Genomic DNA, 24,331 nt, shown 5'->3' with positions numbered 1-24,331 from the left:
TGAAGTTGAAGGACCTCACTTGATGCAAGACCTTAATGAAACCAGAAGGGTTGTAATTCTGCTTTGTGCCTTTAAAGATCATTTGAGTGACTAAAAAGGGGAGCAGAGACAAACACAAACATAATTTTTAAAAATCTACTATATAACTATACAATATCAGATAAATCAGATTAAATGCAGACTAAAGGAAAGAAACATAACTTGTTTAAAACTTGAGCTAGATAGACCTAGAAAAATAATAAGCTGTAGTTTCTATTGAGCCCAATCCAGAAGGTCCCTTTTCCATATTGTGCTCTGAGAAGAAAAATATCATTAAAATGAGAAAAAGAGGAGATGATAAGGATGGAAACTTCCTACACCCAGTAGTTTGCTGAGAATGTGCTGAGGTGGAAAGATTCTTCAAGTGTTAACACAGACAGAAAGGGATCCCTTGTTTACAGTTAAAAAGAAAAAAATTCAACAAAACCCCCATTCTGAAAAATACCAAAGGGAGAGGGACAAGGTAGGAGGGGGGACAGTTCACAAACCATGTGAAACCAAAAGTACAGTTCACAAGGTTCATAAAACCTCAAAACAACACAAGGTTTGCCCATCCCTTACCATTAGTCATCTGCAAGAAATGCTCCTGCCTGACCTCTGATGAATCCGCTCCCTTGCATAGTTGCTCCTTCTGCTTCTGGATATGGTGCTCTGTGTTAGGGTGTTACACACACCGACTTTAAGGAATCTTTGTTCCGAGAGTGAATCTACATCTAGCAAAAAAAAGAACAGGTGACTTTACTGAGTAAACATGGAAAAGATTATGACTGAGAAGACAGGGGACAATCTCTGTGTGTTACATTGGAACATAGCAAAATCCTGCAATAAATTAATTTTCAGCAGAACCACTGAAACATGGAACTTTGTTCTCCTTGCTCTCCACAAAGGTGAGAAATATTTCAATAGCAGGAAACATACTGAGAGCTTTCCCAAGGAGAATGACAATGATAAACCTTATTTTTATCCACCCCACTCTCTTCCCTGCTATTCTGGGATTGAGGAGATCTAGACATGCTGTAAGAGGTCCGAGCACAACAAACTTGTATGGGCTTGTGACCCAGTTTCACACACAGAAGTACTTAACGGGGTTGATGTTCCTTTTCAGCCATAATTTTAATGAATTTGCCTTTGTCTGCAGCTACTATTCTACACTAAAGACAAGCGAGTTGCATCACCCTGCAGGGAGTACTGGGATAGAAGGAACCAGATTGCTTCCTGGAGCTTTATATTTGCATTGGAAAAATTGAGGTGTGATTTGTGACACCCTTAGCATAAAGCACTATTTCCTTCCAGCATGAGCAACCACTTCTGGTAGCCTGTCTGTGGGGGAGATGAAGGTGTGCTTACATGGACTGACAGCACATTCCTTTGAAATGCTTCCAGGAGATCAAACCCGCGCATTCTTAAACAGATACAATCCTGGATGCACAAAGGCCAACAACACAGTTTGGAATGGAGTGAAAGGGACAATTTATTTCCAATTAAAACAAGGAATAGCATAAGAATTTTCTCTCTACATCATTTGCTTCCAAAGAGACAGATTTTTGCAGTCAAGATACACCACTTATAATTTACCCTCCAAAGTCTTGCTCCTAAAGGTATTAGAAAGCAACTTGACACCAGAATTCAATAGTGTGAACATAGAAACTCTCTGAAGCAGCCTTGTATCCTTGCTCAGTAATAATGGGAGAGGGTGGAGTCACATAATGTTTGAACAACAAAGCAAACTATGATAAATAAATGCCTGAAAGAAAACACCCTGGCCCCACCTTTGTCTGATTCAAATGAAAAAATACCAGTTTCACCCAAACCACAAAGGCACACATGCACACACACATATATACAAACACTGCAATTCTAAGTTCCATGATTTGATGACTGAAGCATTTTGAACAGGTGAATTAATACATCATTGAAAACACTGCCCTGTTAATGAAAACTTACAATATTCACAAAAAGCATTTTTAATGCTTTTATTTTCTAAAGATTTTACACTTTCAAAAATAAATTTCAGATTTTGCCATCTCTATTTGTTTTTAAAATCCCATGTAAACATTTGTATTGCTTTTACTACAGTTTGCTACAGTGCTGACTGCTTTCCTTTGACATAGTGTCTTCCTCAGCTTGTGCCTTGCCTTACTAATAGATTCCTTGTTCCTTTGCTCTTTGTCTATCAATGAAGAGTATCTACCCTACCTCTTCATTGTATTCCCTGCTCTCATTGTCTTTCCTTTCTCTCTTGCATGCTTATGTGGTAAGGCCAAACACTTTTCTTCACACTTCTACATATTTCTTCAACTTCTCCCTCTTCTTGACTGCACATGGCCAGAAAAGTGAGAAATATCTCCCTACTGAACGACAAGCTGCAAAGTCACAGAGTAGCTGTTGTCTTCCTGGAACCATATAGAAATAAATTATAAGAACAGCCATAACAGGTAAAACCAAAGATCTCCTTAGCCTTGTATTCAATTCCCAACAGTGATGATTAGCAGGTGCCTAGGGGAGAGAACACAAACAGGGCAAGCACAGAATATATAAGTTCTGTACATTCTCACAGCCTCCAGTAGTCTGTGATTCAGAGATATGATCATGTCTTCTATCTCCAAAGAAGTTGAAGAAGCCTAGGGAGAGGAAGAATGAAACATGACTCCGCGAACATGCTGTTAAGTGAAACACAACTAACTTGAAAGAAGGAAAGAAAATGTATCCATAAATTAACTAAAATATTAAAAGTTGCTCTAAATAAGTCTACTTCAGGTACAGGATGCAGTCTAGCCATAGAAGATATTGCAGTCTGAACTCTGTAATGTAGCTGTGCAGAGCTAAGGCTGGTGCATTCAGATACACACCTAAAAGGAGTCCCTAAACCACTTTGGTCAAAATAAATAAGTTGTCTCAAAGGATTTAAATAGCAGGTCCTGCTAATACTTTTTTCTGAAGTATGTTAGGGAATACTCACAGATCTACAGTCTAGTTGGATTCAGAAGAGAAGCAGTACGTTCTTCAACTGGCACAGGCAGGCATGACTGATGCTATCAATCCACAGCACTAAAGAGCCAGGAAGGAGAACAGATATACCCCGTGGCAGCCAATGGTACAATGGTTCCCAGTCTTCCATCATCACACTGCCATTGGACATTGCTACACCTACAGTTTTGCAAAATGGCATGCTGTAGCAATGGACAGTCAGTCTCCTGCTGGTAAAGAGAAAATTAATTTGCTTTATGAAAGGTGGGTGCCATTAGCAGAACAGCAGCAAGACTTTCCCATGACAGCACTCCTTTACCAATTCTCCTGCTCTAAATTGGGCCAAGTCCTTCCTAGCTTTTTTCAAGCAACATCAGCCTTCACATTGTTAAATAAATTATTTGAAATAACTTATCTGATTTTATTAGAAGAAAGTAGAAAGAGCACATGGAAATTTCCAGCTGAAGTCCAGGGTAAGATAAAGTATAACAGAAGGAAACAGTATGCACCTAGAAAGCCATAGTAGGTTATCTTGCTTCAGTTGCAGTAGCTATTTGTAGAGCATACATGCAATCATAATGCCACAGACAAACCAGAACAACTCAGTATCCCTTTATTTAAGGCATTGTCAGTTAGTACAAGACTTGATCACTGATGCAGGTATTGGTGGAGGAAAAAAAAAACAACAACAACAACAAAAACCCACATAATTAAATGACACTTAGAGAAAGAGATTTCCCTCCCTCTCCAAGCTCATATTAAGTCAAACATTTCTGCTCCTAGGCTGCTAGTCATAACTAGCACAATACTGATTGTGGTTTACCAGATATCGTCTGTCCCAGTTCCTCTAGTGAAGTGACAGGCTAAAGAGGAGATTGGATTTTATGTTCAGCAGTTCTTTCTGACATTTTCTACTTATTGGATTCTATCTACATAGTAGAGAGCTTGGGCTTCTGCTCAATTACAAAATCTGGTAACTGAATGTTGCAGTGTTTTGGAATTTGACATCTGGACAAACAGATTTCCTCCTACCAATTTATGGGATATGAGCAGGGTGTTTATATTGTTCTCCCACAGAAGAAGAGAACTAAAGCAGTTCCAGAGTGAAGGACGGGGTACACTATCTTTCTGATTCCACAGAAAATTCATCCATATTCCTTCAACTTCCTCCACATTTGACAATCCAGAAGGAATACTTTGTGGTGCAATAAGCATTTGAAGTCTTGAGACAATCTCATGTGGGGCACCTTTTAGACAAGCATGAGCACCAGCATAAAGGTGAAAGTAAAAATATATAGCAAACAATGGAGGGCTGAACGATGGTACTTTTGTCTTAAATAATCTCTTGCTGCCACTAAACAACACTCAAAAACGTGGTTCTACTGCAGCCTAAAGTGAATCTAACTGCTGGCTCTTACAGTGCCATCTTTGTTTTGCTGCTCCTGATCATCTTTGATGGCTGACTTAGACAAGGTATGTTTAAGTGCACTGAGTCTAGCTATTTCTTTCCTAGTCTCATTCTATAATGACAAAGGAATAAATCAGCCATGGTTCTACTGCATGCTAACATCAGTGAAAGAAAGCACTGGGAATGGTGTGGGTAGAAGAATGCAGGGAAGGAAAAGAGCACCTCATTCCACAATAACACCCAATCACAGTCTAGTCAGGCGTACTAAGGCCCATTAGAAAAACAGACATTCTTACAGGAAAACTGATGGTCCGTGTTCAAGGAGAGACCTACAGTTCCAGCAAAGGTGTTACCTGTGAAGATAGATGAAACACTAAGAGAAAGATAGATGAAAAGGATACTATTATCCTAGAACTTCACATACTTTAAATAGACGTATGTTTTATGCAACTGTATAATGATGCTATCAAATCCTAACTTTTCTGAGTGCCTCAGCATCTACACTCAAGAGTCTCCTCTCTTGATTTCTCTGAGCACAAGAACTTCAAAGCAAATCCACACACAGCCTAGACATCTTAGGATGCTCTTGAAGAGCTTACTCCACCCAACATCCAGAAGTTTGTGACTGCTGTGTCTTCACACCATATCAATGCTCTTTGATCTTCATCCATTCCTTATTTCTTAAAAAACTTCATAGTATCTGAAAGACAGACAACTCTCTTTTTTATAATATTGTACCATTGGGTCAAGTCGCACTTCCAGGCGTCTGCACTGGTTTCAATGTACTATTTCTCTCTTGGCCTTCTCCTTTCATACAGAAGAAAAACAAGTAAGATAGCCACTTTGCTAGAGCAAATTATTCTTACAACAAGACCGAAAAACTTCAGTGGATAGCACCAATACCTTGCATACAAAATATTTTAGGAGAGCCTTTTATGTTCTTGACAATGCATAATCACATTTTTGAGAAGAACAGATGTCATCATGAAAACAAGGAGGAAGCAATATAGAACAATTCCACACGTGAGACAGAGAGGTTAGAGGTGAGATAACCTATTTGCCAATGAAGTTGTGGATGCAATTCTTCCCCACTGGTATAAGAGCAGGCACTGCAGGAACCTTTTGAATTAAAGGCAATTTAATAAGTTTACATTTGCAATTTACTGAAGTAGTATGTGTAGTCTGTAGTAGACACTTGGTCCATTACAATATAATCTTCATCTTGTTGACAGCATGAAGATGTACTGAAGTCATCCATAGTGAATTTTGAATACCAGATTTTTGCTGTCTTGCTTCTGTATGAAGGAAGCAGTGGGCAATATTTTGCCATTTTTCTGAACATTCAGGGGTACAGTTTAATACACAAGTGTTTCAGATATTTCTGTTCCTTCATATATTATGAAAGCTGGTTTGCTCCTTGGTGTGATATTCATTGTTACTAACATGATTATGGCACTAAGAAAAGACTCATTACAGTGACAAATAGTGTAAGAGAAAGCTTTTCCATTCAATTTAATGCATTCTATCATTCCTTATCATGCTCTTCAAGCATCTCATGCCAGTTTCATGTTATACGGCAGATGCAAGGTGCATTAGGACAATGTTATCTGCAATGTAACTCTGAAACCAGATCAAGCAATGAATTGGATTTGTTCTTTAATCCTTACACTGATTGTTATTTGGTGTCAAAGTGCAAAGTTCAGCAATATGGATAACCATGGACCTACACACAAAAAAAAACAACAAAAAAACCAAACCAAAACAAAACAAAAACATAAAAACCAACCAATCCCAAGACCAAAAGCGAGCAAAAAAATATCATTTGACACATGACACAAAAAATGAAACTTATGTGACTGTACTCATTTAAATCTATTTTTCAGATATATCACCCTCAAGACTGATAAACTGTTATTCTTTTAGCTCTTTGACCTGAGGTGAAAAAAGGGGTAAAAAAAAGGCCTTTTTGTTCCAGTAAACTTAAGTATGAAATAGGAATGATAAAAAAAAACAACAGGACAGCAAAACCACAACTGTATAGATGTGTCTGCAATTGTCTTATTTAAATCTCTCTGATAGCAATGAAAATTCTTTTCAATTCAGTGGAGAAAAAACATTATTTGAGAAATTAGAACTGAGCCTTAAATCCTTGTGAGGTGGGAACAAACACAAAAGTGTCAATAATAATACACCAATAAATGTTAGCAGACATAAGAGCTTCTCTTAGCAATTACAAGTGGTCAAGCAGAACTGGTACCACTAAAATTTGCTGCTCTTTACTTGCACAGAATTTAAATAAACCATAACTGGATTACATTTTTTTATAGTGAAAGACTTATTATTCTTAGGGAAGTTTTCAGATACAAAGACTCTGCCTTAAGATGCTTTATGTTAATAATCAGACCAACAAGTGCATCAGCCACCTTTGTCCCAAGAGTGGCAACGACCTTCTTAGGGGCAAGGCACTAAACTGCAGGAAGTAATAAATATTAGATCTTAATCTGGTGCCTCAAGTCTGTAAGTACTCTCAGACACATAGTTTTTACACACCTGAATATGGCTTTCAACACTCATATCATGAATTTAAATCTTCTATTTCACTGCAAAGTTCATCTTTTAGGAAATGGTATGAAAAGTAATTGTGTAGAAATCAACTCAGCATTGATTCATTCTCTTCTTTTTGACTTCAGGACAGATTTGTAATTACGGAGTTTTAGATTTAAACTTCAGAAACACTACCTTCAAGCCATGTATTTCACACATTTTCAAAATGTAGGAAATTATTATTAAGTTTCTCACATTTTTCTTTTTTTTAAGTACCAGTAATACAGAAAAACCAATTTCCCTGCAGAGAGATGGCAAAGAACAGTAATTAAATATGGAATCAAAAATGTAAAATAGTATGGTAAGAAAACCAGGTAACAGGGGAAATTAAAACTATAGGCAGAAAAATTCTGCATTCAATAAGAATAAGTACAAGAATTGGTTTTTAATAAAAGTTGGGAGTAAAAGAAATCCTAGTTCATGTGAATGCTGTTACAGAGCAGCATGAATATAAATTAAATCAGAAAAGGAAGATGACAAAATTGTTAATGATGTGGGAAAAGGCAGAGGTGTTCAGGATGTTTTTGTATCTGGAACACAGCTAAGTGTGCTTTTTGTATCATAAAATAACAGTGATATATATTTCCTTTTCCAATGTTAGCTAAGGATGATGTTGAAGAGAGTCAAGTAAAAATTAGCACCAAAAAGATAAACAGGCCTGAGTTACTTTCTCCCAAAAAAACCATGAGTTAACCTTGAGAATTTCAACACATTTTGAAGACTCCAGATTGCCTTTTGTTTTGCCTTTCAGAATTTTTTTGGCCAATGCTTCAAATTAGAATTGCTATGGTGCAAGGGATATATAATGGTACAGTTGTAAGAGGACATAAGTTAAATGGGGAATTGCTAGTGTGTATTATTTAATCTTACCAAATACCACTTCTGCTTCTAGTATCATAGAATCATTTAGGTTGGAAAAGACCCTTAAGATCATTGAGTCCTTCCATAAACTGCCATGCACTGCCAAGTCTACCATTAAACCACGTCCCTAAGCGCCATATCTACAAACCTTTTAAAAACCTCCAGAGATGGTGACTCAACCACTTCTCTGGGCAGCATCTTTCAGTTTGTATTTATATGGTCTAAATTTATGCGAGGGCAGTATATAAATGTGTGAATTCCTGTTGGTTGCCTTTGTGGAAACATGATTGATATCTCACTGAAATGTTACAGCAAGATGACTGCATTATTCCTGAAAAATTTACTCAAATTTTATTGCTAGCCCCCATAACTAAATGCATCAGGACTTCTGAGTGAAGCAAGAATAACAAGCAAAAGACACAGAGGTTCTCTGTGTGAGGAGGTAACCCAAACTCTACATAGTAACAGAAGCCACAGTTCTTAATAGAAAGTGCCAGATACCTTTGTCGCTGACCCTAATTAGAACTGTCTGCAATGGCTTTCTTATGTATTTCAAATACAAATCCTGGACTACTAGGTGTTGTCTGACTCTGTTGCAACCAAACTCTTCAGAAGCAGAATACTGTTAGCTGCTCCTGCTATTTGTGAAAGAGAGTTGTGCTTATCAGTTTCCTTCTTGAGTGTCATCCAGAAGAAAAGGCCTACTCACCATTCCCTAGCTTAAGAAGGGTTGGATATATCTTTAGCTTTTCTACTCACTTTCTTGCAGCCCAGCCACTCAATATTTTACAGTTTCCAGCCCCATCAACCTAGTAATTATCCATAGCTTCTACTTCAGTACCGACTAAGGACATTCTTAGCAGCATGTTCAACACTGCTACCAGCTCTTCCAATACCCTTTTTCCTGTATCTGTCTTAAAAGCAAATACCTTTGTTCCTATTCACCTCATATGACATACATATTTTACCTTTCAATGTAAGTGTCCTTTTACAAAACAAATAAAGAGATAACCTGTACCAGGATTTAGAGTCCAGTATTCCTCCATCACACAAGACTACCCTAATCAGGAAGGACACAGTCAGAATGCCTTAATTGTAATTTCATTTAAAATTTAAATACTCAAGGCTCAAGAATAATCAACACTGCCTACCCTCATTTCACTGTTGAACATACCCAAAATAAATAAAAGTTATTAGTGGACTCCACAGTGTTGTCCATGGAATCTTGTGCTCAAAACTACATACCCTTCATTTCAGAGGGTGCTACACTGAGAGTATCATTAGCCTGGTAGAAGACCTTCCTCAGAAGGTACAGCTGTGCCTTATCTTAATGCCAAGAGTCTAAAAAACATATCTTTCTTTCTTTTATACGGCCTTAAGCACTGGGGTATTTTAATACTTTCATCATGAAACAAAGTTTCGTTCACAAGTGGATGCTTGCTGTTGCCTACTGCCAAACTCTATTAGGTGCCTTTTTAGACATACGCTTCTTCTTGGTGAATATCTGCCCCAGTACTGAGAGTTGGTAAAAACTGACTGTCAAAAAATTCAAGTAATACATGATCTTCTTCAACCAGAATGGACTTATTGCCTTCTGTGTCTCAGTTTTGGCTGCCAAATTGTGTTATCTTCTCTTGTTTTTTCTGAGGACACATTTTAGATCGGCCTAAGAGACTTACCAGCTTGAAATATGAGTGAAGTCATCCTTTCAGAAAGTGCAATAGCATGGTAGCATATTTGTTACTAGATTTTCACATTTAGAAACAATTTAAAAAATTGTAAGACACTGATTAACATAGACTATTATATTCTTTATGAAGTCCATGGAAACATGACAGAAAACGAAATATAATTATCATAAAGTTAGTACACTACTACAGATAAGACACACACAGCAAGGTGTCCTTTGATCATACAGTCATGTGGTTTATGGTACATATTTTAGTTATCTATGAATAAAATACCGAGCAAGGGCAGTCACTACATTTGTGATTATAATACAGTTACTGAAGTGCATTCAGCTGAGCCTTGATCAAAGATCATTTAAGGATACTCTTTCCTTCTTTTTTTTGTTATTATTATCTCAATGGTACATTAAAAAATCGGGTACCAACTTTTTGTATATGCTAAATGGAACTGTTCTTCTTATAGATTTAATCCAACTTCAAAAAATAAAAAGGCAGCCTATTTTGGCAAGAGTAATTATACTTACAGGAAAATTTACTCAATAGATAACCTTCTCCTCCACATGAACTTCTGTTTTCAATTACACACACTAGCACAGTATCAAGGATCCTCAGCTTGCTAAAGATGCTGTTTTGTGTCTAGTACTAACAACAGTAGCAGTGACTGGTGGCAGTTCTGCAGAGGACTACACATGGGATGCACGTGCAGGAGTGGAGTTTTTGCTGGTTAATAATTACATCCTTTCAGATTAGCAAAGACCAGGAAAACCAGCAGGTTGTCAATCGGAGAGCTGGGGCACACCCATACAAAGTAATCTGGTGGTTCCCTCATGTATATGGTTCAAAGCACAGATCTTATTTCTGTAATTACACTAACTCCATAATATTTTTCTCATTACAGAGTGGTTGAGAAGCTGAAGCAGAGCAAGTGGAAGTGGAAGCACACAGGTAGTAATGCTAAGACAGTAGGAAAGATCTGAATGTCTCCTACTGCTGAATTTTGGCTCATCAACCATTAATTAGGAACTTATGTAGTCATAAAACTGGTTGACAACTTTAACTGTTAAAGTGCATTGACCTATAGCATTTGAAATGTGAACTTATTCTATTATGTTCATATTACAACTACAATATTATTATAACAGTTCTTCATTTAACTTGTCCACCAAGTGTCCTTTCAATCTCCTTTAAATTACTCCTCTTGTTTTTAAAATTAGAAATGTATCTATATATTGAGTAGAAATTAATAGCACAGGTCTACATAAACATGATATTTGGTTTACACTGTCAGTATTATGTTTGATTTTAAATTTAGTATCAAGATTGAAGAAAGATCAAGTGGAGAGTTGACAGCTCTGTATATTGTCTCTTTTTTAAAGACTTCAGCAATTTTATTACTTACTATCATTATAATTACTGAAAACCAATTAAACTTTTCTATCCATTCTCAAATATAGAAAGACACATTTATATTGACACTGTTATAATAAATTTATTATTAACAGATTGCTGAATTATTTTACTGGGACTACAGCCTTTGGATCAACTCACAGATACAATGAAATTATCTAAATCTTATAACTATAGTGATCACAACTCAGATAAAGCTTTTGTATCTTCAAACTTCAAAGTGAAGGTAGAACACAATCCAGACAAGACAATCCAGACACAAGTTTCATTGGTATCCTAATATTTGTATAAAACTCAAACGCAGTCATAAAAACAATGGGTTTTTTTTTTTGCTTCATCCCATACAGCAATGATGCAACAATGATACAATAAATGTCCCTCTAAATTTTTACACAAAATCTTGAGATCATCTGTTCCAGTTTTTCTTTAATTTTAATTGAAGGATTACATATTCACCTACTTTTGCAAATTGGTGATTTTACAAAATAACAAATAGAAGTAAACACTGCGGTTTTTTGCTATTACATCTTTTTCCCTCCTTGATTTTATTTGGTGCATGAGGGCAAACACAAAATTCATTGAACAGATTGTGATGTCTTACTATTTCCATCAATGCATAGATTATAGGTTGAAAAGCACTCATTTTGACTATCCATTAAACAATCATTGAACACAGATCAATTTTTCACATCATTGCAGCAGTTCAATATAACACTACTGGCACAAACAGAATTACAGGAGCAAATACAGGACTTTATTAAGAATTGCCCTGGTATACAAACTACCACTTTGGCTCACTCTGTATAATGACTCCAGAGCAGGCAGAGGTGGATCATATTCCTTACTCCTTACCTACCTTCTTTATTCATTAATTTGCTGATGACAGTATCAACTCATTCTACAGGACATAAAGTTGTTCTCCACATTGAAATTTGATACTTAATAGCCCTTCTACTATTTTTATCCTCCAATTATAACTTTGAATATACTTGTTATCACTAAAAATACAATACTCTTTTTAATCTTGTTACATTCTTGGCCTTTGTGACTTGGCAGTGAGTTCCATGGTCTAATTACAAGTTTTATATATAGAGGTAATTACAGGTTGGGTTTGGGTATTTTTTCAGTTTTGAAAGTTACCTTTTAATTCTCCTTGATGTTTCTCAGCTCAAGTTAAATGAGAGAGAAGTCAGTCATCTGATCTGTGTTACCTAGACCATTATTTTACTGTATCCTCTTTCTTGATCTTCCCTCTAAAGTGAAAAAAAGACCTAATCTTTCAAAAGAGTTTTTTTCATATCCTCAGTCATTCTCATTACCTTTCCTTGATCCCACTTTAGTTCTTCAATACACTTTTTGAAATAGGGAAAACAGCTGCTGAAATTGTGCAATCTCTCTACTGAATACAAAGTGCCACCTGCAAAACACTAAAAGATGAGGTCCTGAGAACTCAGTTCTGTACAGAGCCATACTTTTTGAATCATAAATATTAATACTCCAGAGACTTTCCAGTCTGACTTCACTTGACACAATGTCATGGTATCTAATGCAAGTTGTGCATCAAATTTGTAAGTTCTTTATACACACAAACATATCTTCTTCCATTACTTTAAACCCAGCTTCAATAGCAGGTCATCAGTTACAGGAGAACTCCATCCACAGTGAGGCTCTGTAACCCACCTGCCCTTTACTTCTAGAGTTTGTTTTTTTTCTCTCAGTTCTCTCTTTTTGTGTGAGACTTAAAGAGCTAACAAATACCAGGTGGGGAAAAAGTAAAGCATAGATATTTCTAGACTGTTATGGAAAGATGGAAAGAGGTCAAATAAACAAAGTAGATTGAGCTAGTAGAGCTTTATGTTTTAAGATACCAGTCCTAACCTTTGTATTCTCTTTGGAAGCCCTTTCAGTTTTCAGCCTTCTTTTAACAGTACTTCAATACTGGTCTCACTAATGCTTATGGTAGGAGTCAACTTTGACTGAATACACTCAGGATATTGATTTATAAAGGGAAAAGAATGTGCCATATGTGAAAATGTATGGTGTGTTACTGAAGGAGTCGTCAATTTCTTTCTGTTGATCATGAGTCAGCAGTGCCCTGGCAGCCACGAGGGCCAGTCATGTCCTGGGTTGCATCAGGCACAGCATCATTGACTGGGTGAGGAGGGGATTGTCCTGCTCTGCTCTGCTCTGCACTGGGACAGCCTTCCCTCAAGTCCTGGTGTATAACACCAGTTTTGGGTGCCACAACATAAAAAAAAAAACACATTAAGCTCTTAGAGATTGTCCAAAGGAGGGCCATGAGGATGGCCCTCCATTGAAGGGGAAGGCATATGAGGAGCAGCTGAGGTCACTTGTTCTTTTCAGCCTGGAGGAGACTTAGGAGAGACCTTACTGCAGTCTACAACATCCTCATGAGGGGGAGAGAAGCAGCAGCCACATTACTCTTATGACCCATTACAGGACTCGAGAAAACAAGGTGGAGATGAGTCAGGGGAGGTTTGGGTTGGATATGAGGAAAAGGCTTTTCAGCCACAGGGTGGTTGAGCACTGAACAGGTTCCCCAGGGAAGTGGTCAAAGCACCAGCCTCAAAGAGTTCAAGAAGCATTTGAACAATGCTCTTGGGCACATGGTGTGAGTCCTCGGGTTCTCTGCACAGGGCCAGATGATGATCATTCCAGCTCAGCATATTCTACAATTCTACGATTCTCTAATCATTCATAATTCCAACAACACATTCTTAAACACAAAGAAATAAAGAGAGGTTGTGGCTTCACAAGACACTGGTCAAAAGAAAAGCACTGGAGTTGCTGAAAGAAGTGGCCTAACAACTGATCTATAAGACCTGGCAAAGTCATTAATATTTATTATACATCCTAATTTGCAAGCAAACAGGGAAATATAGCAGAAGCCTTCCTTAGCAGCACAGGGCATATATGACTGAGCTCAACAACAAAAAATAAGGTGGAAGTGAGTACATAATGAGTAGGAGGAGCACAGGAGCATTTCCTGGGCATGCAGGGATGGCATTAGAGGGGCAATGCTTCCATGCAGTTAAAATTGGTGAAGGATATAATGGGTAAGGACACTTGCAGCAAAACAGGAGACTGAGTAAAATCTAGGCCAGCTGCTGAATACAGCAGGTGACTTTGTGACACAGCACACGGGTATTCATTTTATCTATTGGCATGGTCTGCTCTAAGGGATCCCAGAGTTCCATGTTAAGTAGCAAGGATCAAGCCAGGGTCTAATTAAACAAGATAGAAATGTCATACATGTCCGTGGGATTGGACAGCATACTGACAGTACTAAGAGTGACAGCAAAAGTCATTGGAAGGGTACTCTCAGTCCCTTGTGAAAGGTCACAGTGATCAGAGGAGGTTTCTAACAACTGGAAAAATGTTACATCTGTCTTAGGAAATTGCAAAAGGAGGATCTGGGTGGTGAAAAGATGATCAACCTTCTCTCAGTTGCTGGGGCAATTACAGAGCAAGTACTCATAGAAATCATTACAACAACAAAAATGTTATTGAGAACAGCCATCTCGAATTTCCCAAGGACAAACCGTGTTTAGTCACTCATTGTATTCTACAACTACATTACAGGCTTCCCTGGGTGAGATTAGAGTAGGTGTTGCTCCCCTTGCCTGTAGCCAGAACTTTGCTAGTTTGTCAGCATCAGCAGCCAGATTGGGAAGATATAGGTATACTATAGGTGCATTAAACTGGCCAGGTCACGGGCCTCAAAAGGTAGCTAATAACTGTTTCAAGTCCAATTAGCAGGTGATTCCAAGGGATATTTCTTGGGATCAATAAGATGGCTAATATTATTTAACTTTTTCATGCATGACCTTTGGAAATACAAGGTGACCCAAATCAAGGGACGCTGTTGGTATACTGGAGGGCATAGCTGCTATTCAGACCTCAACTAGCTGAATAAATGGATAACACATACATCTGTATTGTACTTCCAAAAATGAGAATGCCAAGATCCCACATCAGGGACAGGATACAGTTAGGGAACTAACGGTTCCACAGGAGAAGGCCCAGGGACCACAAACCAACAAAGTCAGCAGTGTGCGCCTGCAGTAATGAACACTGACCACATCTTGGAGTGCCACAGCCAGCAGGTCCAGGGACATGATTATTGCCCTCTCTTCAGCACAGATGAAGCCACATCTAGAGCACAGTGTTCAGTCTGTTCTCTTGCCAAATGAGAGACAGAAGAGAATCAAGCAAAGAGTCATTAAGGGAGCTAGGAGCTCTGACATATAAGGAGGCTGAGTGACCTAGAAGTACCAATATTCTTGTAAGTTTAATGGACATTTACTGCCAGAGCATTCTTAGCAGCAATCCTTATGGTCACATTATGAGAACAGATGCATTTTGGTAGTCCCATCCAACACTACAACAGCTATAAGTATATATTAGAGCCCATTAATGTCACTGGTGCAGTACCTGATGATGTGCCACAGCAAATTTTGAGCTGGGTTCCATACAGACATTAAAAGGTAGCCTGAAGGTAGTACGGTTCTGCAAACAGAAAATTCCATGGATCTTCTATATTCCTGTGCCTGACAAACTCACTTCTGCTCAGGGACTGTTGCACAGAAAAATGAATCCTAAATCAAACTGGCATCCTACTCATAAATGATTTTTCCATTTATAGTTGCAAAGCCACTGTTAAAGTGGCCAAAACTAGTTTATAAAATATTTCTGCAGCTGTAATTGTTTAGGACCACTGAACTACATGTTCCAAGCCAGATCAAAAGGAGCACCACAAACCCATGAAAGGCTTATGTGTAAAGACAGGGTAAATTCCATGTCTGGGATCCATCTGAAATTCTGTCAAACCAAGAGTGCTTGTAGCTGTATACAAATTAAATGTCTGTCTGCCAAAATTAAGGGAATGAAGAACAAATACCCCCTTATCACCTTTTTTGTTTTTACAGTAACTACATTGTTTTCTTTAATGTTAAATGTAAAATAACCTTCCTTTCACACAGGTGTGAAAACACAAATCAGATTGGGAGTTACATCAATGTCAGGATTGATCCCAGAATTTTTAGATTACCATTTTGCTTCAAATATAGATATAGAAAGGTATGTCATGGGGGTTTTTTATAGCTGACACAGCTGAAGATGTAGCTTAAATGTAACAGGATTTTGAGGGAACTGTATTATTTCCTGAACAGGTTCAAGGAAAATGTATCACTGATTTACTATAGATTGGCCACACACAGAGATGAATTTAAGCAATTCCAAATATAGTTGGAATGACAAGGCCTGATTTTTTTATGTTTACAGACTAGTGATCCATGCATGATTTTTCATGCCTGGTCATGTAAAAAAAGCAGGACTTAGTAACAACTTGCAGTGTTAATACCCTAAATAATTAGCACTTACACATATTACAGTATTAACTTTTATTAATGTGATCTGAGACAGCCCAAAATGCAGGGTCTAACACAATTTTTTTTTTTTAAAAGGGAAAAATAAAATGGGCTTTTTATTGCTTTATCTCATAAATCCATATCATTGGCTTTAAGGAAAAAAAATCCATAAACATGAAACCTGAATTCCTCAGCTACTCAATAAATTCAGTGGTTTATTTTGGAGTCTCCGCAAGTTGGTTTGCATGAGAAGTAGTAACTTTAACAGCCCAACACATCTGTCTGCAAAAAATACATTCTGGGACACGAAGGGTTGAAACTGCGCCTGCAAACTTGACCTTTACATCAGCTGGTCTAATCTAATAAAAGATATTACCTCTCCCTAGAAGTCCTTGCTTTGTTTATGGGCACGACAGCCCGAGATTACAGCAGTGCTATTATCAGACAATGCCAACTGCTAGGCTCTCCCCGCGAGCCCGGGCTGGGAGGGGCTGCCAGAAACCCCCTCGCGCCGGGGATCCCCGCGGCGCACCGGCATTCCCGGCAGCTCCGCGGCATTCCCGGCCGCTCACCTGCGCCGCGGTGGGTGCCGGCCGGGCGGAGCCGGGGCGCGGAGGGGCGGCCGCCGAGCTGTGGGCAAGCGGCGGGGCCCTGGCAGCGCATCTGGGCTGGGTGGGCTCTAAGTAGCTGCTGGAGCAGCCGGCAAGATGTTGTTGCCCACCCAGCATCGCACTCATTCATTTCTAAAGCAGTCGCCCACAGTTTTGCTGGACGGACACTCGGCAAGATCCCCTGGATGCCCTCGGGCTTCTCCCTCCGCCTGGGCACCCCTAAGTGTCTCGGTGTCCGCTCAGAACAGGCCGGAGCGGCGGGCCTGACCGCGGCGGAGCGCGGTGACCGCGCGGCCTCAGGGCACGGGGACCCCGCGAGCCGGTGGGACGGCACGCGCCGCCATTCCTGCTGATGCAGCGCCCCCTGCGGGGCGGGCGCGGCAGCAGCGCAGCAGCTCCGTGCCCTCTGCAGGCGCGGCGCCTCGGCGGGGCGGGAAGCGCTCAGCTCCTCCGAGCTGCGCCGCCAGCACTCCGGCGCCCGCCGTCGCGCCGCACCGGCCCCGCGGGGCTTCCGCACAGGGGAGGTGACTGACAGAGGCAGGCGCGGAGGGCAGGCGCCGGCGTCCCCCCGCGCTGGCACGGGGCCGAACTGCGCCGAGGCGAGGGGGCAGCGCTGGGGGAGGAGGAGAAATCGCCGCTGAGGGCGAGGGAGCGAGCCGCGTGCTCGCTGGGGAGCACCGGCTGGCAAAATGAGCGGACTGCGACCACCATGCCGGCGGTGCTGGAGCCCCAGGCGGGCTCGGCAGAGCCGCGGCCCACCGCGCCCCGGCGCGGCTGGCGCCCCGCCCCCGCGCAGCCCCGGACGCGGCGGCTCGGAGCGACCTTCCCGCAGCCCGGGGCGGGGCGCGCCCGGCGCGCCGCGGCATTCCCGCCCTGCCGCCGCCTGGCCGCGCGCCGCATGCAAATGAGGGCTCTCCTCATTGGGCCGCACCGGGAGCCCTTTGAAAGAGCGCCCGGCGATTGGCCGCGCAGCAGCGTTAACGCACACGGGAGAATCTCCCCCCGCCTTTTTTTTTTTTTTTTTTTTTTTTGCCGCTAATGTGTGATGCGTTCCTCTCAGACGATGTGTAACTCTGCGCGCCGGTTACTACAGAAGAAGTAGTTCCCAGCCCCCCGCCCTCCCCCTGCCCGCCCGTGCGGTGGGGCGGGACAGGGCGCTGCAGTCACGGCCGCCGCCCCGCGGGGGCTCCGGCGCAGAGGGGAGGGGGCGGCGGGGACGGCGGGGAGAGGTGTTTCCCCCCCTCCCCCGCGGAGGGATATTCTCGGCGCGCTCGCCGCACTCTGCCCGCACCAAAATATTGGGAGTTAAGAGGCGGCTCGGCGGCGCCGCCGGCTCAGAAGCGCGCGGGCAGCTCGGCGGCGGCGCGGTCTGTCCTCCGCCCGCCACGGCTCCACTGCGGCGCCCAGCCCGCTCCTGCCACCGCGGCCCCCGCAGGGGCGGGCTCCACGCGCGGAGCCGAAGCCCCCGGACTTGTCTGCCTCCGCGGAGGGCTATAGTTCTGCCTGTGCCTGTCTGCGCCCCGAGCGGCTTTCGCCGGGTGGGAGAAGAAACGCGGGAGCGGCGCGTTCTCTGATTGCGTCTCCGGAGGACTTTGTGCGACCGACACCTGGACTGCTGCCGGCGGGGACGGACCCCCAAGGACTTCGTGGGTTCCCGCTCCCGGCCGAAGAAGGAGCCGCGCAGAAGCTTTCGGCGGCCCGCCGCCCTCCGCCGGCTCCGGAGAGAGCAGAGCCGCGCCGAGGCGAGAGGACGCCGGCGGAGCTGCCGCGGGAACTAACTCGACGTTTCCCCCCCCTCCTCGGAAGATGTTGCTTTCCAAGTTCGGCTCGCTGGCGCACATCTGCAGCCCCAGCATGGACCACTTGCCGGTGAAGATCCTCCAGCCAGGTACGAGGCTGGGGTGTCCCTGCCAGCGCCGCGCCGGAGGGGCGCGGACCGGCCCCGCGTTACCGGGGCGTTGGGCTCGGCGTCTCGCAACTCCCGGAGCTGCGTTTATTTTTTTTTTTATTTTATTTTATTTTTTAACAGAAATTTTTTTTTTAATAAAGCCGTGGTCGGAACCAAGGCAGCGCACACAGTATGGGTCTGCCGGGCAGAGCGCTTGTGGGCTTTTTTTTTTTTTACATTATTTATTACTATTATCGTTATTACTATTATTATTATTATTCGGGTGCAGCGCGGTTGCGGACATTAACGCGGGGTTTTCCCTCTTGTTTACGCAGTGAAAGTGGAGAAGGAGCCGTTTGATAAAGTCTACCAGGTGGGCTCCGTGCTGGGCAGCGGGGGCTTCGGCACCGTGTACGCCGGGAACAGGATCGCCGACGGGCTGCCGGTGAGGCGCGGGGCGCCGGGCGGGGGCGGCGGGCGGGAGCGTGGCGCGGGAAGCGGCGGGCGCGGCCGGCCCGGCCCTCGGCGGCGGGGCGCAGGCTGAGCCCGCCCCGCCGCTCACGGCGCCTCCGTTCTCCGCACTCCGCAGGTCGCCGTGAAGCATGTGGTGAAGGAGCGGGTGACCGAGTGGGGCACCATTGTAAGTACCCGGGGGGGCTCCGGGGGTGCCGCGGGGCTCCGCCGCGGCGAGGCCATTGTGTGGGCGGCGGGGCCCGCCCCGCTGGCGCGGCCTCTGCGTCGGGAGGGAATTTGGCGGGGGTTCGCCGCCGCAGCGCCGCGCCCGCCCCTCGGACTGCGGCAGCGGCAGAGGGGGCCCGCCGGCCGCGCCCTCCTCCCCGCCCTGCACGCCCTCCCCGCCTCCCTCCCCTCAGCCAGGGCTGCCCCGGGCCGCGCCGCCCCCCCGCTGACCCGCGCCCCTTTTTCTGCCCAGAGCGGCATCATGGTGCCCCTGGAGATCGTCCTTCTCAAGAAGGTGGGCTCCGGCTTCAGAGGGGTCATCAAGCTGCTAGACTGGTACGAGCGGCCCGACGGGTACCTGATCATCATGGAGCGGCCCGAGCTGGTGAAGGACCTGTTCGACTTCATCACGGAGAAGGGTGCCCTGGACGAGGAGACGGCCCGCGGGTTCTTCCGGCAGGTGCTGGAGGCGGTGCGCCACTGCTACGGCTGCGGAGTGGTGCACCGGGACATCAAGGACGAGAACCTGCTGGTTGACCTCCGCACGGGCGAGCTGAAGCTCATTGATTTTGGCTCAGGGGCCCTCCTCAAGGATACAGTCTATACCGATTTCGACGGTACGTGCCTCCCACCCTTCCCGTGCCCCTCCCGGGGTGATCCCCTCCCTAGAGCTGCCGCTTAGCCCCCTTCCAGTGACCAGTCGCAGCAAGCAGAGCCCCTGATGCGGGGGTTCATATCAGGTCTATCGGTAATGGAAACCTGTGGACCCGAAGCCGCTTAGGGGTGTTCAGTTGCGTAGGAAAGAAGCGATTCCAGGCAGTGACGCAGCAGTTTATGTTTCCCTGTCTTGGAAAAAGCGGGGTTTTTTTCCTAGAGGGCGATCTGTTTACATGGAGGTTTTGCCAGTGTCGGATGTTTCCATGTGTGGATATGCAGTTTTTATATGCGGTGTTTTTTTTTAACTCGGAGTGGTACCTCCCCCGCTCCCATTCTGCCAGTGTCCTGGAAATCCCGCATTGCAGATTTTAAAGCGATGGGGACAAATGCACTCCCTGGAAATGACTTGCTGCGGTGGCTGGGGTCGATGCTTTAGAGGTGGGAAAGCTGAACATAAGCCAGCATGTGACCAGAGGGAGCATTTCCCCCAGTCCTTGGAGTATGACTGGTGTAACACCGGGGTCTCGCTCCCCCGCCCCCAGCTGCCGCACTCACATCTGTTTGTTGTGAAACCCGAAGCCCTGCCACACGTGACCCTCGGCATCACGAATTCCCCGTTTTGTTTGGTATCCAAGGAGCCCTCGGACACTGGAGGGAGGAGAAGGGGGGCGAGTTGGGAAAAGCTGCCGCATAGAAACCCCGGGGGGAGGCCTTAAAAACATAGAAATCGTGAGCGGCCCTATTTTGTTTACTGCCCTGTGGAATTGGATAAAGCAGATTAGCCCCGTGTAATGCGGGCAGACCTGAGTTTCACCTTCTTGTCGCCCTCTCCTCCTCCCTGCCAGCCCCCTTTGTCCTTTTGTGTCTATTTTTGGTGTGATGCTGCAGACGCCACGTGGTCAGTGAAAGGGAGCTTGCCTCAGTAAACAGTCAGCTGATGGGGCTGTGTTATTCCTTGCAACAAAATAGAACAACCGGATGGGCCAAGTCTTGTTGATGGTGTAACCCTGCAGATGACCTGAAATTACACTGCTAATGGCTTTGGCTTGTGAAAAATTTAAAGCTGTTTAGTTTTCTGGGTTTGGTGTTTTTAGTTTGGGTTTGTTTTTTTTTTTGTTTTGTTTTGGGTTTTTTTGATTCCTAAATGTCAAGTTTTTGAATTTAATTTAGCTCTGCCAGAAGGAGCTGAACAATGGGGAAACACTTTAAACCTTTACTCTAATTGTGTTGGGGTTTTTTTTTTCTTTCAGGAACGAGAGTATACAGCCCTCCAGAGTGGATCAGATACCACAGATACCATGGGCGGTCAGCAACAGTATGGTCTCTGGGAGTTCTGTTATATGACATGGTTTGTGGAGACATCCCTTTTGAGCAAGATGAAGAAATCTTGAGGGGGCGATTATACTTCAGGAGAAGAATTTCACCTGGTAAGTTCTGCAGAAGTCAAATGGCTTTTTTTGTTTTGTTTTTTTCTTTTAATGGTCTTGTACACGTGAGCTTGTGTGGGTGGATTTTTGTTGCTGAGGATTGGGGTTTTTTTTTTACTTTTTTAGTCTAATATGGCTTTCTTTTTTGTTACAGAATGTCAACAGCTGATCAAATGGTGCCTTTCACTGAGGCCTTCAGACAGACCAACACTTGAGCAGATTTTTGACCATCAATGGATGCACAAATCTGAAGTAGTGAAGTCTGAGGACTGTGACATAAGGCTACGGACCCTTGATACTGATGTATCTAGCACAAGTTCAAGTAATGAGAGTCTGTGAATTACTAAGGACCTCGCACTGGGAGGGGGAGCTTCAAGCAGAAAGACCACAGTGCTGCTGCCAATACATAGGAGGGGCTAGAAAAATGCATTCATTATTCTGTAGTTGAATCTTTGTCTGAGGGACTTGATTTTGTTTTCCCCCTTTGCTGGTTTCTGCTTTGGAATGAGAGATTTCCTTTGGAAACGCTGATGTTTGGGAGTTGCAGGCCAGTACTTAGTCAAAGACTGACCTTATTAAGAAAGCAGTGACCTCTTGAATACATGGTAAACTTTTTTGCTCTCATAGAGCCTGGACTAGATTTTATTTGCTTTTGAGTGCCTTTTTGAAAGCTGCTTCAGTGGGACTTTCTTTTTTGAGCTGTCTATGTCCAAAGAAGATCCAGTTCATTATAGGAATTTGCTCCCTTTAGACTCAGTGCTGGAGGAAGCAGCTCCTATGATGCATTGGAGAACCTGTTCGGTGATTGAATGAAGTAGTCCCATCCACTGGTGATGGAATACTTGAACACAGACATTTCACTCCTGCCCCCCTGCCCTTTACAAATCCAACCCACCTCTGCTGCTCAAAATATTTCCTATAGCCTGCACAGAAATATGAACAGGTATATCGGCTTCTTTATCAGAAACATTTATTCATGTTTCCTTTTATCATCTCTACCATTGGGCATGAGAAGCCCCTTTCTCAACTCCCCCCAGCCTTTTGTCACCCTGCGAGTCTTAAAGTATGTATGGGCATGTTGAATGCACAATCAATGCAATATTCAAGGACTTCTACTTTTTTTTTTTTCCATACCTGTATAATGTGTTTATGTAAACTTGGTTTTTCCCGTGTACTATACAGTTATTTATTGTTTGGATTTTAGAAGACCTCCCACAGTTTCAACTGTGGCTATTTATTTGGTTAATTTATTTGGTTAGAGTTATTCAACACTGTGCTTTCCCCTCCTTCTCCCCATGGGAATTCTAGTGGTTTGCCCATGGCACTTTTTTTCTGCATTCCTGTCAACTTTTGGTTACAAAAAAATAAAAATAAAAAAAATTTCTGACCTTACCAGTTTTTTGTTGGAAGATGGGAAATTGTTGTACAAAGTCTAATTTAAGGGAAATAGAATGACTTTTTAAAGTTAGTCAGTATGCCTTTTGTCTGGTATTATTGTACCAGAAGTGTAAAGTAATGCTGTTTGGAAGGGTTTTAAATTATTGACATTGTACAGTCTCCGTGCATTGGCTCTGGAAGGTAGAGTGGCAGAGTCATAAACCTTAATTTATTTTAATAGCTGTGTTTCTGTGATCTGGTTGCATTTATGCAGCTTGGATTTGGATTTTTTTTCTTCTGTTTAACGGTGTGAAATGTATGGAGATCATATTTTTTATACAGGTATTTCAATTAAACTTTTTTGTATATAACAGTTCTGTGTCTGTGTACTTACTTTTACCTTCATTGTTGTGATGAGCTGGGAAATACTGTTGTCATCTCAAGCCTTAAGGCTTGCAGCAGCTGAGCCAGAGTTAGGAGAAGGTCTATGCCATTAAACAGTGACCATATTGAAAGAATTAAGCAATTCCTCACCTGAGCTCTATCTACTCCTCAATCACTGCGTTTCATGTTGGACTGGGGAAGGAGTACAATACAACAGCACTAATGGCCTACATAAAAGGGAATTGGCTCTGTAATTGTGGGACTTTTACCTCTGTAAACACTGAATATCAGTGGACTTGTCCTTAAGTATAACAAGGAAGGAGTTCTGTAGCTGCTGGTGGTTACTGTTTTCACAGTTGATATGTTTACTTTCCATTACATTCAGTTTCCTTCTTCCCACTTACACCTTCCTTCTGGGGCTGGGTGAGGACTTGTGTGCCCTTACGGGAAAGGGACAGCATTCTTGGAGATCAGGGTCACTGTTTTCCTTCAACTCCCTTAGGTTACCAAAGGCTGGTGTGTCTGTCATTTGATGGAGTATGATACTGGGGAGCATGTGCCATTCTCACCTACAGCAAAGGACAGGAGAAATTTAGCATTTATTCAGCGTTGTCCTCAGCATTTATCTTCACACATTGGGAGTCAAGGCCTGCAGATTAAGGATGTCATTCTCGTTTCTCTGTAGCCAGAGACTTACCTGACTTGGTCTTGTTGCGGGGGTGGTAGTGATTACCAGGTTTAGCTGATGCAGAGGGATCTGCAAGGTGTATTTAAGGATGTGTTCAGTCATTAAAGGTGCTTTGTAGTTGTCACAGTAAAGGGCTAGGCTTGGAATCTTAGTTTTATGTTATTTCCCTTTCTGGGGATCTTTCTGCCAGCTCATCTGCTATTATTTTGGTTCCCTGTGGGTGATATCTCACTGGCATCACATCAAGCTCCTGATGC

General features: G+C 43.1%; 1 protein-coding gene and 1 long non-coding RNA gene across 2 annotated transcripts; one reads left to right on the top strand and one right to left on the bottom strand.

Moving 5' to 3' along the window:
• Positions 1–606: 606 nt before the first annotated feature.
• Positions 607–10,438, bottom strand: LOC135301266 (uncharacterized). Its single transcript, XR_010363005.1, has 5 exons — positions 10,092–10,438; positions 4,711–4,767; positions 2,999–3,236; positions 2,236–2,660; positions 607–752 (listed from the first exon to the last, which is right to left on the bottom strand). It is a non-coding gene; the product is annotated as an uncharacterized LOC135301266 (long non-coding RNA).
• Positions 10,439–18,473: 8,035 nt separating this feature from the next.
• PIM3 (Pim-3 proto-oncogene, serine/threonine kinase) lies at positions 18,474–22,752 on the top strand. The gene is made up of 6 exons (XM_064422179.1): positions 18,474–18,863; positions 19,199–19,308; positions 19,453–19,503; positions 19,795–20,158; positions 21,449–21,625; positions 21,780–22,752. The coding sequence occupies exons 1-6, from the start codon at positions 18,782–18,784 to the stop codon at positions 21,962–21,964; spliced, it is 969 nt and encodes a 322-aa protein (XP_064278249.1). The 5' UTR covers positions 18,474–18,781; the 3' UTR covers positions 21,965–22,752.
• Positions 22,753–24,331: the final 1,579 nt, after the last annotated feature.

This window comes from Passer domesticus, chromosome 5 (genome assembly GCF_036417665.1).
Source record: "Passer domesticus isolate bPasDom1 chromosome 5, bPasDom1.hap1, whole genome shotgun sequence".
Classification (NCBI taxonomy): domain Eukaryota; kingdom Metazoa; phylum Chordata; class Aves; order Passeriformes; family Passeridae; genus Passer; species Passer domesticus.
This window is presented reverse-complemented; position numbering and strand designations above follow the sequence as displayed.

Coding starts and splice junctions, on each gene's coding strand:
- PIM3 (XM_064422179.1), top strand. CDS start 18,782: ATGTTGCTTTCCAAGTTCGGCTCGCTGGCGCACATCTGCAGCCCCAGC. Junction 19,504..19,794: donor TGACCGAGTGGGGCACCATT/GTAAGTACCCGG, acceptor TTTTCTGCCCAG/AGCGGCATCATGGTGCCCCT. Junction 20,159..21,448: donor AGTCTATACCGATTTCGACG/GTACGTGCCTCC, acceptor TTTTTCTTTCAG/GAACGAGAGTATACAGCCCT.